This window comes from Condylostylus longicornis, unplaced genomic scaffold (assembly GCF_029603195.1).
Source record: "Condylostylus longicornis isolate FDR11 unplaced genomic scaffold, ASM2960319v2 ptg000020l, whole genome shotgun sequence".
Classification (NCBI taxonomy): Eukaryota; Metazoa; Arthropoda; class Insecta; order Diptera; family Dolichopodidae; genus Condylostylus; species Condylostylus longicornis.
Window position 1 is genome coordinate 261,348 of NW_026577989.1, and position 16,794 is coordinate 278,141.

At 23.4% G+C, this 16,794-nt stretch overlaps 1 protein-coding gene across 2 annotated transcripts in view; it reads right to left on the bottom strand.

The window, feature by feature from the left end:
• Positions 1-16,794, bottom strand: part of LOC129606655 (rhotekin-like) — a 96,004-nt gene that overhangs the window by 21,477 nt on the left and 57,733 nt on the right. The window contains exon 1 of one of the 2 annotated variants that reach the window (XM_055517083.1): positions 15,380-15,838. The exons of the other annotated variant lie outside the window; for it this stretch is intronic. Within the exon in view, the coding sequence (XP_055373058.1) occupies positions 15,380-15,751 (372 nt within the window). The 5' untranslated portion in view covers positions 15,752-15,838. Of the gene's footprint in view, positions 1-15,379; positions 15,839-16,794 lie in introns of those variants that run through there. 2 annotated transcript variants of the gene reach the window in all.

The following is a 16,794-nucleotide window of genomic DNA, read 5'->3' on the forward strand; positions in this document are numbered from 1 at the left end:
ATCTATAATTTTTGTATGATTTCGACCGAAATTTTGTATGATCGTTATTAAGTACAGTTTTTTTTATATAAAATTATTTGTATATGAATTTAAAGTTAAAAATTTTTATAAATTTCAAATTAAATATTTTAAAAATTTTAACTTGGCATAAATGTTATTCGTTTATAAACTGTTTATGAACACCTATACTTATGCAATACAATACAAACGCTTACTCCTTACTACTTATTCGTATAAAATTCAAAGAATTGAAGAACTATAATATGTACATAATATTTTAATAAAAATCTTTATGGTCTTTTAACAATAATAATAATAATTTCATATTTCTTTTTTCATTTTAGTATAACCAAAACTATATACATATACAAAAACATAGAAGCTGAAAATTTTAAATAGAAAGAAAAATTAAAAACAAAGAAAAAATTAGTACTTGAATTTCTACTTTTTTTTCTTGTTAATATTGTTGTATATATATATGTTATATATATATATATATATATATATATATATATATATATATATATATATATATATATATATATATATATATATATACTATGTTATATACCGTTTTGTGCATTCAGTGATGCAAGTAAAAGTGCATCATAGTGGAAAAACTTCATTATATATATATATTTTATATACTTAGTTTAAATAAAAAATGAGAAAAAATATTAAATGATTCTGACATTGCAATCTGATGGCTGAGTATTTTCTGAATTAGGTCTATATATACATATATATATAATTTTTCTTATATTCGGTGTTATTATTATAAAATCTCTGTTCTTAACATGTCGACATATAATTTAATTTTTTATAAGTTATTTTTTTAACTACATTTCTTAGAATATTGAGTCGTTTTATTCGAATTCTTCAATCGAGATAAGGTCGTTTCATTGAAAATTTGATCGAAACTTGTACTATACATTTAATTCCGAAACTATAAATAAGAAGATTTTCCTTTAAAAATAAATTTAAAATTTGACCTCTTTAATTAGACGCTCCCTTTTTCGATTTACAACAATTAATTTTTTTTTTTTTCCCGAATTTGATTAAAATTGCATATTTTTAGGAACGTCATACAAATTTCATATTAAAATCCTATTCTATACATATCTTATTTCCTTTAAAAATAATTTGTTATACGTGTTATTTCCATTTTCAGTTAAAATGCTATTCACTCTTTACCGTATACAAATTATTCAAAATGAAACTTTAATTGATAACTGTAATTGAAAAAAAAAAAAGAAAGAAAAACAAAAGGTCAAAAAAATTTCTAATTTAAATTATAAATTCGAAGCAAGCATATACAAGTTTAATTGAAAAAAATTAATTATTGTCTCTTCACACAAAATAATATGCAAATTTAAATAAATTTCTATTATACAATATATTATAGAAGAAAAGAACAACAACCTCAAAAATTCTTATTATAAATTATGTACACATTTATATACAAAATTATAACTTTTATTCCATACACACATACATATACGTATACCTTAATATTTTCCTTTAATAGAATAAACATGAACTCTCTGTTTTTCTGCATGATGTTAAAATATTATTCTCTTTGCATTATCTCACTTATTATGACAGTAGATATATATGTATATTACCAATTGGCTAATTGCTTGTTTATGCAAAATATTATATTTACTTATATGTATATAAAAAAATAATCTCATATTTATTTTTCTATACATACATGTTTTAATTTAAGAGAAAGACAAGGTGGGGTAAAGAATTTTAAAATTGAATTACATTCAACTTATTCAACTAATAGGGAATCGTTTGCTTATTATATTGAGCATTGTTCCTAAAGTATATAGAGATGGCAAGAAAAAACAAATGATTTCACATGAAAATTTCATGTTATGTGCTCTGCTGATTTGCAACTTTTTAATAATTATTGTACTTCATCTTAACTGTTTTCTATCTAACTTTATTAATTATAAAATGTTATTTTGGGCATGTTATGCTTTTTGTTTTTTTTTTTTTCGAAAATTGCATATCAAGATTATGGTATTTTTTTTTTCTAATAACGATCATGTACTGTGCAATAATCGGCATTATCGGTATATATACACTATAGCTGAATTCATTCAAATGATGAACAATTTTCCTTCTCTTTTTTTGCTTTAAATTTTATCTTGTACACATAAAATTTACGCATGAATATTCATAACTATATTTTTCATTTCTATGTACATATATGTACATGTAAGAGTATAATAATATTTCTTATATATACATACATTATATAAGTATAACTAAATAAAATTATTTTTTATTATGGATGAATTTAATTTAAAGTACACATGTACTCGTACCTATGCATATTTCGGTTGAACTCTTTTCGCTCTTCTTTGTTCTAAAAAAAAAAAAACATCGAAAAAAACAAAGAAGAACAGTAACGTAAATTTTTATTTTATATTTATATATACATTTGTATATATGTTCACATTATATGTTACATAGATAAATCATATTAAGCACACCAAGCATGCAACTTTGATCTATTTAATATATTCAAATTTTTAACTACCATATTATATATAGTTATTTAATCCTTTACTGGCTGCTAGTAATTATATCGTTCATTTAACCCTTTCGAACCGGTTGATACACATATGTATCATAGTAAACTATTAAACTATTCCGAAAACTGAGTCGAATTGGTTATAAATAGTTTGATAATAAAGCATTCATTTGCAGCATTTTATTTTAATATTTAATTTTAGTAGTAATAAAAATTTTTTAAATATATAAAAGATATTTTGCCTCTTGATTAATATTATGAGAGCTGAATTTGTATAATTTTATTTGGAAGTTTTGAATACAGTTAAACTTTCAAGCAACAAACCAAGAAGTCTAAATATTTTTATTGTAAATTTGCCGTCGTCATTACAATTGTTCGTGAAATACAGAAGTTCGTTATATAATTGGTCGTTGAAGAAAAGTTCTACGCAGTATTACGAAAATATTATGTACATCAATTTGCTTATTCACACACATATGTACATGAATATTTTACGTATAACATAATATATAAAATACGCAACAGCGTAGAAACCAGTATCAAATATATGGTCATCAACAGAGAGTCTTATATATCAAATATATAACACACTCTATTAAAATAATGTTAACTATTATATTCTTTAATAAATACTATTGCATCTGGTATCCTTGAATAGCAATCATATATTATAAATTTTATTAGATTTAACATATAGATTATTTATAGAAATATTTCAATTCAAGTTAAAATAAAACACAAAAACTTATAAATATAAAATTGAAATTCCACACCTTTTATACAAATTATTCATATAACATATATCCAGTAGACTGAGATCATCTGATATTCAATAATTACAATATAATAATATTATATAAATATCTAAATTTAAAAGGAAAAAAAACATAAAATTTCATGCTGAGGGTCAATTTATTTTAAAACAAGATTACAATATTCTATACGTAAACGTAACTATATAATCTTTATAATATACATAAATATATACATATGTATGTATGTATAGACATATATAAACATAATCGTACCTAAAATTAAATTTTCGAACACAATATCCAAAATATAAAACAGAAGTGAATGAAATGAAATAGACAAAAATGTTAAGTATAACATAAAAATTATAAAATTATAACTGCAAATAATTACGCCCTCTATATATACTTTTCATAATTTAAGAGAATCTATATACATATTGTATATAAATAATTAAGATAGTATTAATACTGCGTTATACTTTAATAATAAGAACTCATTATATACTCACTATGTATGTGTGTACCTTCTGAGTAAAAAAATAATTAAATTAATTTAAAAATAAAAGTAAAAACTGTTATACTATTTTTGTTTATCTAATTATGCAGTAGAAAACCATACCCAATTTTTTTTTATTCCATAATAAGTTTATTTTTGTTGAAGTGATCCCTAGAGGTCAGTATAGTGTTTAAATGTTTTCATTTCAAAATATTATTATATTATAGCGATATATATTATATACGAATACTATAAAGAATTTAAATATACAAACGTACGTATTTAATTAATTAAATATAAACTTTAAAAAATTACATAAAATTACGTATATAATGTGAAGAGAAAAAAAAAATAAGGCATTAAAGAAGTGGCTATACTATTAAACGGTTCATTGGACTTGTATAACATTTTATTTAAAAATAAAAAAATTGAATAGAAAATTGTTATACTTATATAAAAATTTTAATTTGCCAACTAATATTAGATTAATTTAGATAATAGATTTTTTTCTTTCCTGTAAACACTATATTTATTTTAATTTACAATCAATTATCAAAAGAATAAAATTACCTCACCTAAAAAACATCAAAGCCGACCTACAACGTATACGTAATTGGTATAACACATAGGAATTGTATATGAATTACAACAAAGCAGTTTTATATAAAAACCTTAGGAATATAAACTTAGCAATATATACAAGCATATTGTGTAGATTTGAATAGAATGATTGTCACCTAAAATGTTATACATAACTACGAGTATATTCTAAATTTACATTAAGAAGCTTATACGAAAAAAAATATTACAAAGGAACTGTGCGCATTTAATGTTGACTATAAAATTGTTCGATATTTACCTTGACTTCTATTATTAAAAAATAGTAAAAAAAAAATAAAATATAAATTGAAATAAATGTTAATTCTCACAAACGTTAAGACACACAAACTCATACAAATATTGTAAAGAATTACGTAGATGAATAGGTGAATTTTAAGCTGATTACAACAAGATATTCGATATTATGGTATACGATTTGATATCGATTGAACAAAATAAAAAATAAAAAATATATTCATTTTTTATCTTTAATTTTTTTTTTCTGATTAACTTTGAAAGTGTAAAAATTTGAATTCGGAATCATTTGTTGTATACTATATTCTTATTACATAATATTCTACAGGATTATAAAGGTGGAAACATGATAAAAAAAATTAATGAAAGAAAAAACTATTAAAATAAATTAAAAAAAAAAAAGCTCTTTGAAAATTGGATTTTCCACTTTTAAAAGAAAATTAAATTGAATTTTGTATAATAGTTAGCACCTACATTTTTTTTTTTCCAATACGGGGGAGAGCTCATAAAAAAAAATCGACGACGCATTTTCTTTGAACTTCTTTTTTTAGAAATTAATTATAAGGATGGCAAACGTTTTCAATGTTAAAAATTTAAATAATGCGGCAGCACTTAACAGATAATTGCTAAGCTTAATCTGTAAGTGTTATAACTAAGTGATCTTTGAAAAATCGACCCCATTTAACAACTTAAAATTATCAAACGTGGCAGAGAACAAAAAATTGTGAAATTTTTCAAGATGTTTTATCAAACAAAAAATTGTGAAAGAGCATATTTTCGGAATTTTTTTAGAGATTTCAATAATCTTGACTTTGAAATAGTACGGTATACTTTACAAATTATACATATTATTAGCTGATACCGAATTAATATTACTGAAATCAAGGAATTTCGATCTTACTTATTGGCGAAATGAAATGATAAAATTAAATTTTCTAAGCTCTATGATTTTTTCGGTTTCAAATGAGTATTTTAAAATGGGCAAATATGGTTATAGAAGAAGTTAGAATTCAATTTTGAGGAAAAATTTATTCAATTGGATTAGAAAAGTTTAATTCTACTAAATGTAAATTTTTTTACAGTTTATATTAGTTTTGAATTTTTGAAAAGAACTGCTCCCACACAATATATAAATGTAATTATAGATTAAGTTGAGAAATTCATATAAATTTTTAATTATTACATTAAATATTTGAACTAAAGACGTTCGAATTGAAACAGACAGTATAAAAGAAATCCAGATATGATTCAAGATTTAAACAAGCTAAAAAATTAATACCACAAAACCCTTGTTTCATGATAATTCTATTCTTATTTCTATTCGCATTTATGATAAAATTTTTGCTAAAATATTGAATTTACTAAATTTGGAAAATGAGAAAAAGTAATAATATTTTTCTTGTCTTTATAAAAATTATCAATAAACAAATATTATTCAAGATTAAAGGAAACAACATTTGTTTAAATATAAACCGAGCCGAAAATAAACTTGAACTTGTCAAATATTTTGAACAGATTTTAATTACAATCATTTTAAACAAGAATTTTATAATAATTATTAAAAAAATAATAAAGAAAAAAATTATCATTAGAAATGCTCTAGGCTAACAGAATATAGTAAAGTTACGGAAGTGTGAATGTACATGTAATATATATGAATGTATACGTATATGTTTGTACAAGCAAGTTTGTTTAATTATTGTTTATTAAAAAATTTCGAAATATAAATTGTAGTGACAATGAAATTTGTGGAAGGTATGCATATATGTAGACGCACTGGTAGTATAACAGTACTTAAAATGAATAATTTCAATCATGATATTGAATTTATATTTTGGATATAATTCAAGAACTGTCATTCACAAATGCAGTAGCTATTGTTAATTTACTGTATTCTAAATGTAATTTTGTATTAATATAGATGTTTTTTTTATAAATACGAGTGTCCTAAGATAATAGTCCTAAATGTACAGCAAACTGAATTCAAACTGCGATATGGTACAATAATGACTTTAATTTGCGGTATAGGCTATAAGTAAATGGCAGTGAGATATTGCCATATCTGTTGGAAATATAGTAGATACAGAATTTTTATTTTAAATGCGGCAATTCTGATTACAAAATTTTTTTAATTTCCGTAAAATTTATAATATTTAATTTACTTGGCTGTTACCTCATTAATCCAGTTTAGCAGTCATCTTGTTTATTCAATTAGATTTTGTAAAAATTGTGCTTATTGCACTATAAAAATCGCTTTTCTTACATAATCCCTTTAATCTTTATATATAATCAATGAAAATACTTAGTAAAATCTAAAATCTACTTTTCACAATTCTATATTTTCCTATGCCTATAATTATAAAATGTCTATTTTGGTTTGTAATATTTTCCTGTATTTGTATAGGTACATTCGATTTCGATTATACAAATAAGAGAAAGGAAGTGAAAGTACCAAACATATGGTTTTATTTTTAAAATTTTAGAAAGAGAAAGAATATAAATATTGTGTATACACTGAAGTGAAGTACATTATACAAGACAAACTATACCTACATATATTCATACATGTGTACCTATAATCAACTAAATGAATTTAAAATAAGACCAAAAAGGAAGAAAATAAAAAAAAAACTAATAATCTAAATTTAGAATTTGAAAATCTGTTTAAACGGATGCACAATTTACAGAACATATAGCAGAAACAGGAGGAGCGGAGTAAGTAAGTTTTTTTTTTTATTTATTTTGGAATCCCAAAACACAAAACAAATTTTATTTTATTTATATAATTTGCATTTGTGTTAGTACAAAATTCTTGTTTTCTTCCAGTTGATTACTATGGGGCCTGATTGACGTTAAAAGTAATTTCTTGTCTCACAAAATAAATAAATAAATAATGGGGGATGGTATAAATATTAAAAATATTAAATAACCTTGAATTCTAATTAAAATTTAAAATAATTCAATAAAATTTTAATTAATTCACAATTTTGCATGTACGACGAATAATTTCTTGAAAAATTAATTTACACACTTACATGACTCGAATGTATTTTTGATTAAAGAATTGTAAATTAAAATATAAATTTTATTGAAATTTAAAAAATTATCAAAAATTTTTTGTGTATACCAGTAATAATTATCAATGATTTATTGTGTCTGATTTGAGAAATAAGTCGTGCAATTGAAACGTAACAGTAATCTGTAATATGTAAGCAAACAAAGTCAGATGATAATTTAAATACCTATAGTCAAAAAAAAAAACTTCACTTCATTTAAGCAAACACACATCAAACAAATTCAAACTTTCCAAAACTAGGTCTTCGTAATTTGGTTGGTGCTCGCTGGTATGTGCGCAATAGTGATATTCATAGGGGTCTGGGTGTCCCCAACTAAGTGAGGAGATAAGGAACTGTGCCATGAAACATAGGAGGCGTTAGTAGAAATTTGTAAATGTCGGGGCCTCCTAACTTATAGAGAATTTTGGCAAAATGATTGAAGGCAACGAGACCTCTTAAAGTAGCCTAAAATGCCTTTCTTCACAGAATATCGACACAAAAACACGATAGAGTAAAATTAAAGGTTAGTCAGTTTGACTAGTTTTAGGAGTTTAGGTCTGATGACAGATTGTGTCCGCCTATCCTTTGTCTTTCGATGATTTTTTTAACACCTGTATTAAAAAAAAAAAAATTTTTTTTTGATAATGACAACAATTTTAAAAAAACAATAAAAAGTTCATTGAACGTTGCGTTGTCAAAAAAGCAATTCGGGTTCTCGGGTTGTACATAAATAATATTGTGAAGGTTAACTTAAACTTGTTTTAACAAATAATTGTACAAAATTACTTTATTAAGTAAACGATTAATATTTTATTCTCCTAAAATGTTCTCTTTTTAACGCAAACTTTGTGTTAAAAACTAAAATTACTGAAAAACAGGAACGTGAACGGGACAACATTCCATTTACGATCTGAATTTCCTCATTATTTAAATTACTCTCGTTTATACTCTTTCTATTTCAAATTTTTTTTCAAATTCTTAAAATATTTTTTTTTCTACAAAACAATACCCAAAATGATAAAAAGGTTTTATAACAATAACAAAAAGAAAAATAATAAAAATTTTTATATTGTCATTTTAAAAAACTTTAATAATAACCAATTATAAAACATTAATTTTTATTTGAACAAGCGATCATAACTATAGCCCAGCTTTTATAGAATAAAAAAAAAATGTATTGTTCTAAATAGTGCCTTGAATGACTCGAATTTAAATTTTCCTCTTCCCTTTTTTATGTAATTGCTATTTCTACACTATCAATTGGTTTTCTGTCCTATCATATGTTTTGTCTTTTAGTCTTTTGTATATTCATTTAATCAATCCAATTTTTAAAAATTTTTAAATCTGAACAAATCCGGAAAAGCCATTAACCTTAATTTACACTTAGAAAAAAATGTTAAACATTTTGTAGAGACAAAAAAAAATTGCTTTATTATTTTTTGTATCATTAAAAGTTGAGATTAAAAGAAAAACGAAATAATTGGTAAAATTAGATTTTTCTTTGTTGGTTCTTCTGTATAACAGTTTGTATAACAAACTTGTATAACATAGCAATAATGAATTTTCAACTATAGAAATTCTTTATTTCATATAGAAATAAAAGAGTAGTTTAAATTAATTACATAAGAATGGTTTGTGCTCATTAAACTGTCATCGCAGTAATTTCAATTTTCGACGAAAAAAAATTTTTCGAATGATAAGAGTTAGTAGTATTTGGAAACTATTGAGCAATAAAAATAATTACAATTAATTAAATAATTTTTTCAATTAATTACAAAATATTATTGTAATCATAATTTGATTACATTAAGTACATATATTTTTTCAATTGTCTCAATGTAATTTGAGTTCAATAAAGGTTAAGGTTAATAATCTGATATGATTTTTTTTTAATTATTTAAAATTTATATTGTTTTGAATAATGCAAACAACACCCACAAAAATTTTCAATATTTTTTAAGTATAATTTTTATAATTACATATTTTTACTAACTGTACTCTCCATAAATGTACTCAATTAATTCTTAATTTCAAAATGAGTTTTTTTGCATTTTTCTCTTTCTCATGTAAACATAGCAAATTTTTTACATACACATTTTTGTTTTTGTATTTTTCTTATCGTTTTTTTCATATTTTTTTTTTAATGATCAGCCAAAATGAATGGTTAAAACAACAAAAACAAAAAAAAATTAAAATTTTAATGTCAATACACCCAAGCTTAACTCAATTTTTGGTGTGGTGCGGTTTAGCCATCTATGATCTAAAATTTGAATATTAAAGCTTAAAGCGAATTTAATTTGTGAGTAAAATAATGTTTTTCTACTTTTTGCTTTTTTTTTTTTTTTGTTACTTTCAAAATTAAACGATGATGTCAGATTGATATTTTATAATAGAAATGTCAAAAATAAAAAAAAACGGTATGTATGTATGTAATTTTGATTGTATTCTGACGGCCGATTTAATTGAGTTCTTTGTCTTAATATTTAGCAGGCATATTAATTTTTTATCACCTAAAGCCAATTTTAATATTATGTGTGTATACGTATATGTATGTATATATGAAGTTTTAAGAAACTAATTCCTTTTGATATTTTCGCCTTCAATTTAATTACGCGATGCAACTTAAATATGCTAAGAATTTTTCTTTATCGAATATTGATTTTGAATATATGTACGTAAATCTCGGATCATCATTGGAAGTAATATGAGAAGAATAATTTTGTATATTGGATATTGATATGGTGGATGCAACAGTATGTGTGATTGTAAGAATGGTGTCGATGGAGAATAACATTATAATTAATCATTTTTAATAAAATTCAAAATTTGATAGTTATGCATATTTCACATATGCACACATATACATATGTAAATGCTACATAATTGTACTGATAATAATTTATACTGTTATGAAAAAATAATAAAATTAAAAGGAGTGCTATTATTTGAAATGCAAAATGTTCAATAAATTGCATATAATAAAAATGACAAAAATCCTTCTGATTTCGGACCAATTGACAAAATTTTGGAACCTTATCATTAATGTTGAATAAAAATTCTTTTATCTTATGTCGAAACTTCATTAAAATTTCGTATGCCGATGCCAATGTCCATGAAAACGAAAAGAGAGGAAAAATGAACGAGAGAAGAGTTGAACATTAAAATTGTTGTTGAACTTGTATTAATTTTTTTTTTGTGCAAAATTCGATTTGATTCAAATGAAAATATTAATGGTATCATAGAGGACACAATATGTACCGAATATATTATGTGATCAAATGAAATAAATTTTATTTGCAAATACATAAAGAAACTAGGCAATGTGTTCGAATTTTTTTTTCAGGAAAGCATGTCTTAAATATATGTTAAATATGTTAAATATATGCTGGTTTATTATGTGATTTTGACATAAATTTGATATTTCTGAGTTTTGATCGCGTAAAAGTCAAATATCTGAAAAGGGAATTTTGTTAGGACGAATTGAATGTTCTAATGCCAAAACTCGAATTTTTGACAAAATTATCACTTACTACTTAACCCCCTTTTTTATTGTTGAACCCTCTTCTTGTCGTAAGACATAACAATTTCAATTTATAGTAAATTAACTACATTTTTATAAACACGACATTTAATTGCAATTTTATTTCTATCTTCTTGAAAATTTTTTCTTGACTTTTTTTTTTGGAGCTTTTTAAAAAGAAATTTAGGTTTTCTGTCGTTTTTTTTTTGTATAAATTGAATTTAATGTAAAAGTGGTAAATGATTGATGAGTTTTCAAGAACACTGCATGGATTTTCATATTATTTATTTATTTTTTTTTTCAATACTGTTGTTCTTAATTACATTTGAATCTCGCCCCGTCGAGACAAAAGATTATGTAAGAAAAAAAAATAATTATGTATGCTTTCGCATTTTTTGCATAAAATAAATAAAAAATCCGAGATAATGCCACATTATTGATTGAATAAATAATTATTTAAAATGTATTTATGTGTGTTCGTACATGAATTTGTATACAAATGCAAAAAAAATAAAATAAAATAAATAAACAAATAATTTTCAAGCTTTCTAAAAATTCTGTACAAGGCACACAAACTCTCTCTCTCTCTAGCATACTTTTTGTTCTTAATTGCTTTCCATTGCATATTAATGAATAAATATTTATCTTTGCTGATTTAAAGTTCCATTTTTTATGTGAGGGCAAAAGGATAGCATATTTTTCGGAAATTAATTTTAAATTAATGGAATCATTTAGATTTTAGAGGAACGATGATGGTAAATGTAAATTTTAAGTAAAGAATATATAACAAAAAAATTTTTTTTGGAGAAATTTATTTTCAATAATAATGAAGATTATTTGAGGAAATTTTTGATAATCATAACTTTTAAATGTGTTTTAATGTACAAAATAAAAGGATAATTAATTAAAGGAGAAATATCTTAAATGTCATGATTCGGTAAAAATATAATTATTATGAAATTTATGCATTTAGAGACTAAGTTACATAAATATGAAAATAATTTTTTGAATACTAGAATTTGGGATACCTTAAGGATAATTTTCTTTAAATTAAAGTTCAATTTAGAAGAAAGCAAATTAAATTTATCCGAATGTATTAGGTGGTCTGTGTGATTTTGACCTTAATTTCTTATTAATCATTGTGATTCCGTGATATAATTAGTCTGGAGTTCTTACATTCAGAAAATGTTATAAATTATTTTAATGTTGTATTGCTTTACAGAGAAATTATAATTAAGTATAACGGTTTTCCTTTTCCTGTGGTATTTATATCACATTATGTTATGGGAAATTTTAAGCAATTAAGTATTGAAATAGCAGACAAAAACTGTGTCAAAAAAATTATTGTTTGCACAGAGCCTAGGGTTAGTTAGAACTACATGCAACGCGACAAACTGTGACTGGATCTCCATCGCACTAAGGATATGATATCTATTCTCCGGAGAGAAGTCTTAACGGGACGTTATCTTAATGGCGAACGTGCCAGGAGGATGATTCGCCCTGCGAATGATCTTTGCAGGAGTTTCTGTGACGGATTGGCAAAAAACAGGCGAAAATACTGTTAATAATTTTTTTACAGACTACGGCCCTGGTAGAAATGTAAATGCCAAAAACCTTGCCCGGTGTCTGAAAATTTCCGAGTGGTTCATGTAAGAACATGAGATTTTGTGGATCCATTAGTATCACAACGTGCCAGAAAAATGATAATTTAAATTACCGTAAAAGCTGTTGATAAAACGAGAAATTGTAAAATTATTAAAATAAAATTCTGTAACGTCATTATTACCATTTATTAATATGAAAAAAAAAAAAACTAAAAAATTTCTATCACGATCCCGTAATTATTAAAATTTTTTCATATTTTCTAAGAAAAAAAAAACCAAACACTAAATAATCCTTGATAACTACTTGATAGGAAGATCGTATCATTCTGATACGACGGTTAAACGGGAACAAGAAAATATAGATCGTGGGCTGATTCTTCTTCTAAACACCATCATTTTTGTTAACCACATATACAAACTCACATATTATATGCAAGTAAACAACATTATAATATTAATAAATTATGAACTACAGGCTTAATATCGTGATCTTATCAATATTAGTTAAAAGAAATTAAATAAGAGATTTTTTTTTTTTTGAAACCATCAGTTATCATTTTTATTCCCTGGAGATTTTTTTTTCATTCAAAAAGAGAACTTTACACATTCGTTATGCTATATGGGATTATTTCCTCAATAGGAAGATATTATTAAGGTTCTGTAAAAAATCTGTAAACTTGTTTTTTTTTTTATTTTTCAAAACTTCTTATTAGAAATTTTAAATTTTAATGTACACATGCATATGCGATTGTCCATTAGTTTATAAGAATACATAGAAAGAAAAAAACAATAATTTTTTCATTTTAAAAGAAGTTTTTTTCAACCCACATTTATTACTGTTTTTTTTTATTCTTCTGGTTTCCATAGAATTGTCTGCCATTACAAAGTTGAATTAACATTACAAGTTCATATACACATACAAGGTAATAGACTTTGTAAATAAGTCGTAGATATATGTGAAGATTCTAGAACTTAAGAATGTTATTGAAGTTAAAGAGTTCTTAAATGAATCAAACGCGACCCATTTTCGTGATTTCATTTTGTTTTTGTGTTCGAATTTTTTTTTTATTCTAGTTTTTTTTTGTATTGTTTGGCTATTGTTTTAAAGTCTATAAAGAGCAATTTTTGGACAAGAAGTTTTGTTTTAAGTTTTTTTGTTTTTTAATTTTTTTTTAAATCTATTTTCATCTTCAAACACGAATCTCATCTCTTCTCATAATCTCATAAATTTCTTGACTAAATTGTTATATTGTATAACTAAATTTGTTTTACCTGCTTATCGTTGAATGAGCGATTTTAAAAATAAAAAATTTCCATCAATTGTGAGATTCAATTAAGAAATTGGGAAGAACACTAATTTCTAAAAACTAATTTATTTCATAAAAACAATGAAAACTAAAAAATTTGGAGAAGGTTATAGTGCAGATATAATTTGAATTTTGCAGAGTGCTATTATATTGACTGACGTTATATCAATTGATACGATTTGTTGTAGCAGACGGTAAAATGAGAAAGTAATGGCATGCCATTAGAACTATATGCATTGTCAGTTTTTACAATTGTCCAATTATTTATTGTAAACTATGCATTGTCAAATGACAAGTTGCAAGCAGATACCATATATGAAATAATAAATGATGACACTAGTTTGACAGATGAAGAAAGTAATATTTGACAGATATTTAATATTTACAATTTGCTTAATGTCATTTCAAATTATAATGCCACAAATAGAGTAATTTAATAGTACAAATTATATTCTGGCAGTAAGAGAACTAATTGTTAAAGGTGGTGCTTATGCCCTACGTGTGAGATTTTTTATAATTATTATAAATTCCAAATATGTATTAACTATAACAGTAAATACAGTGATGGAAATAACAAAAATATTTGGGCTCATTCTGTATATCGAATCGATAAATGATAGTTTATTGTAAAAAGTTCGATATTTACCGTACTAATTTCGATATTTATATTGTAAACATAAAACTTATGCATGCAAATGGTTCTTGTCTAAAATAAAATTATGTAGACTTTTACGTAATAGTGATTTGATATTCGGAATAAGCAGCACTAATTGGTTTTATATCTTATAGGAGAGTACTCGTATTAGAAAAAATTTATTTTTGCAATTAGTTGCACTTTAATTATGAAAATGGAAAAATTGTATTATGAACATTAAATCTTCTACATTATTATTTTATATATATATATATATATTATTATTATTATTCAATTAAATTATCTCAGTCTTATGTTCTATATAACGTATATATACTCGTAAATCCATTTAGAAAAAAAAATTTATTGATTCTTAACCTAGATTTCTAATCGAATAATTTTCTTATTACATTAAAATAATTTTTAAAATTGCTTTTTAAATTGCAAATTATGAAAATTTTTTTTTGAAAAAATACTTTATAGCTAAATCTTCTTTTGGTTAAGTTTTCGTTGCCTTAAGTTATTTTAAAAATTTATTTAATACTTAATTTTTAACAAAATAAGAAAACAAGAAAAAAAAAAACAAAATCAATGTAAAACTTACCTTTAAACTTGATGCAATTTGCCTAATATAATATAAATCCAAATCTTGTAATACTTCAAGTTTTGGTGTAAAATCAGTACTAGAATTATTTTGGTTTAATTTTTTACTATTACTGATACAATAATCATTATTATTGCTCATACTGTTACAATGATTATTGTGTCCATTACTGTTACTATTATTATTTATATTATTATTATTATTGTTATTATTATTATTACTATTATTATGATTATTAAGATTATTACAGCTGGATGCTGTCGATGGGGTACTACCGCCAGTACTATGACGATTATTTTTTTGTGACTTAGAATTATTATGACTGCTGCCTCTTAGAGACAATGCCGCTAATGGCGGAAAACAGGATTCCATTTTTATATATTTTTATTTTTAATTTTTTTAAGTTTATGTCTTAGAATAATATTATTTTATTATTTTTTATTTATAATTTGATTTTTCTTATAATGTAAGGTATATTATGAATTAAATTATATATGTACGTGTATGTATTTGATATAATATGGCTAAATAAATTATTATTAATTTTTACTGTAATTTATTATTATAATTTTTGTATAATAAAAAATATTTCTGAGAGAACTGAGAGTTTCTTTTTGTTGTTATTTAACACTTATTTTTTTTCCAATTTTTGATTATTATTTTTCTTGTTGTTGTGTTGTTGAATTTTTAAAGAGTTTTTTACGTTTCATTTTTAAAAAATAAAAATGAATTTTCATGAATTTTTTGCTAACAATTTCATTTATTTAAATAAAAGTTTTAATATTGTTTTTGTTTTTGCTTTAAAATTCTGAAATAAAAAATTTTAAAAATTTCATTTAAAATGAAAAGTTGTTTTTTTTTTTTGTTCTAGAACATGTATGTGGTTATGATATGATTAAAAAGGTAATATTGTTGTCGTGCGGAGTTTGATAACAATATTATCGACATAATGACTTGCAATTTATCTCATTTTTAAGTTAGAATATTTTAAAATTTTAACAGGTATTCTAATTTCATCAGAACTATTTAAAATAAGTACTGTTAAGAATACGAAACGTTTATACAATAATATCTAAAATTACAACTTGTTCTTCAAAAATCTTACTGGTTTGTGACTTGGATACAAATATTTGAGCTTTAAATATGAAATGATATACATATTCAAACATTGTGGTTTATAACCTTGATCATTAATCATTATTATTCATTTTTTCGACAATTACTAAAAATATTCTCATTTTGATAAATTATTGCAGTTACGATTGCAATATTTAAAAATTTAATTAATACGAATTTTCTATTGAAATCACAACTAGTTATTACAAAAGATACTGAAACATTTGGATTATCATTTTATAACAGCAATACTAAACACTTCAATATTGCATTTCAATATTGAGCTTAAACCTTAACAC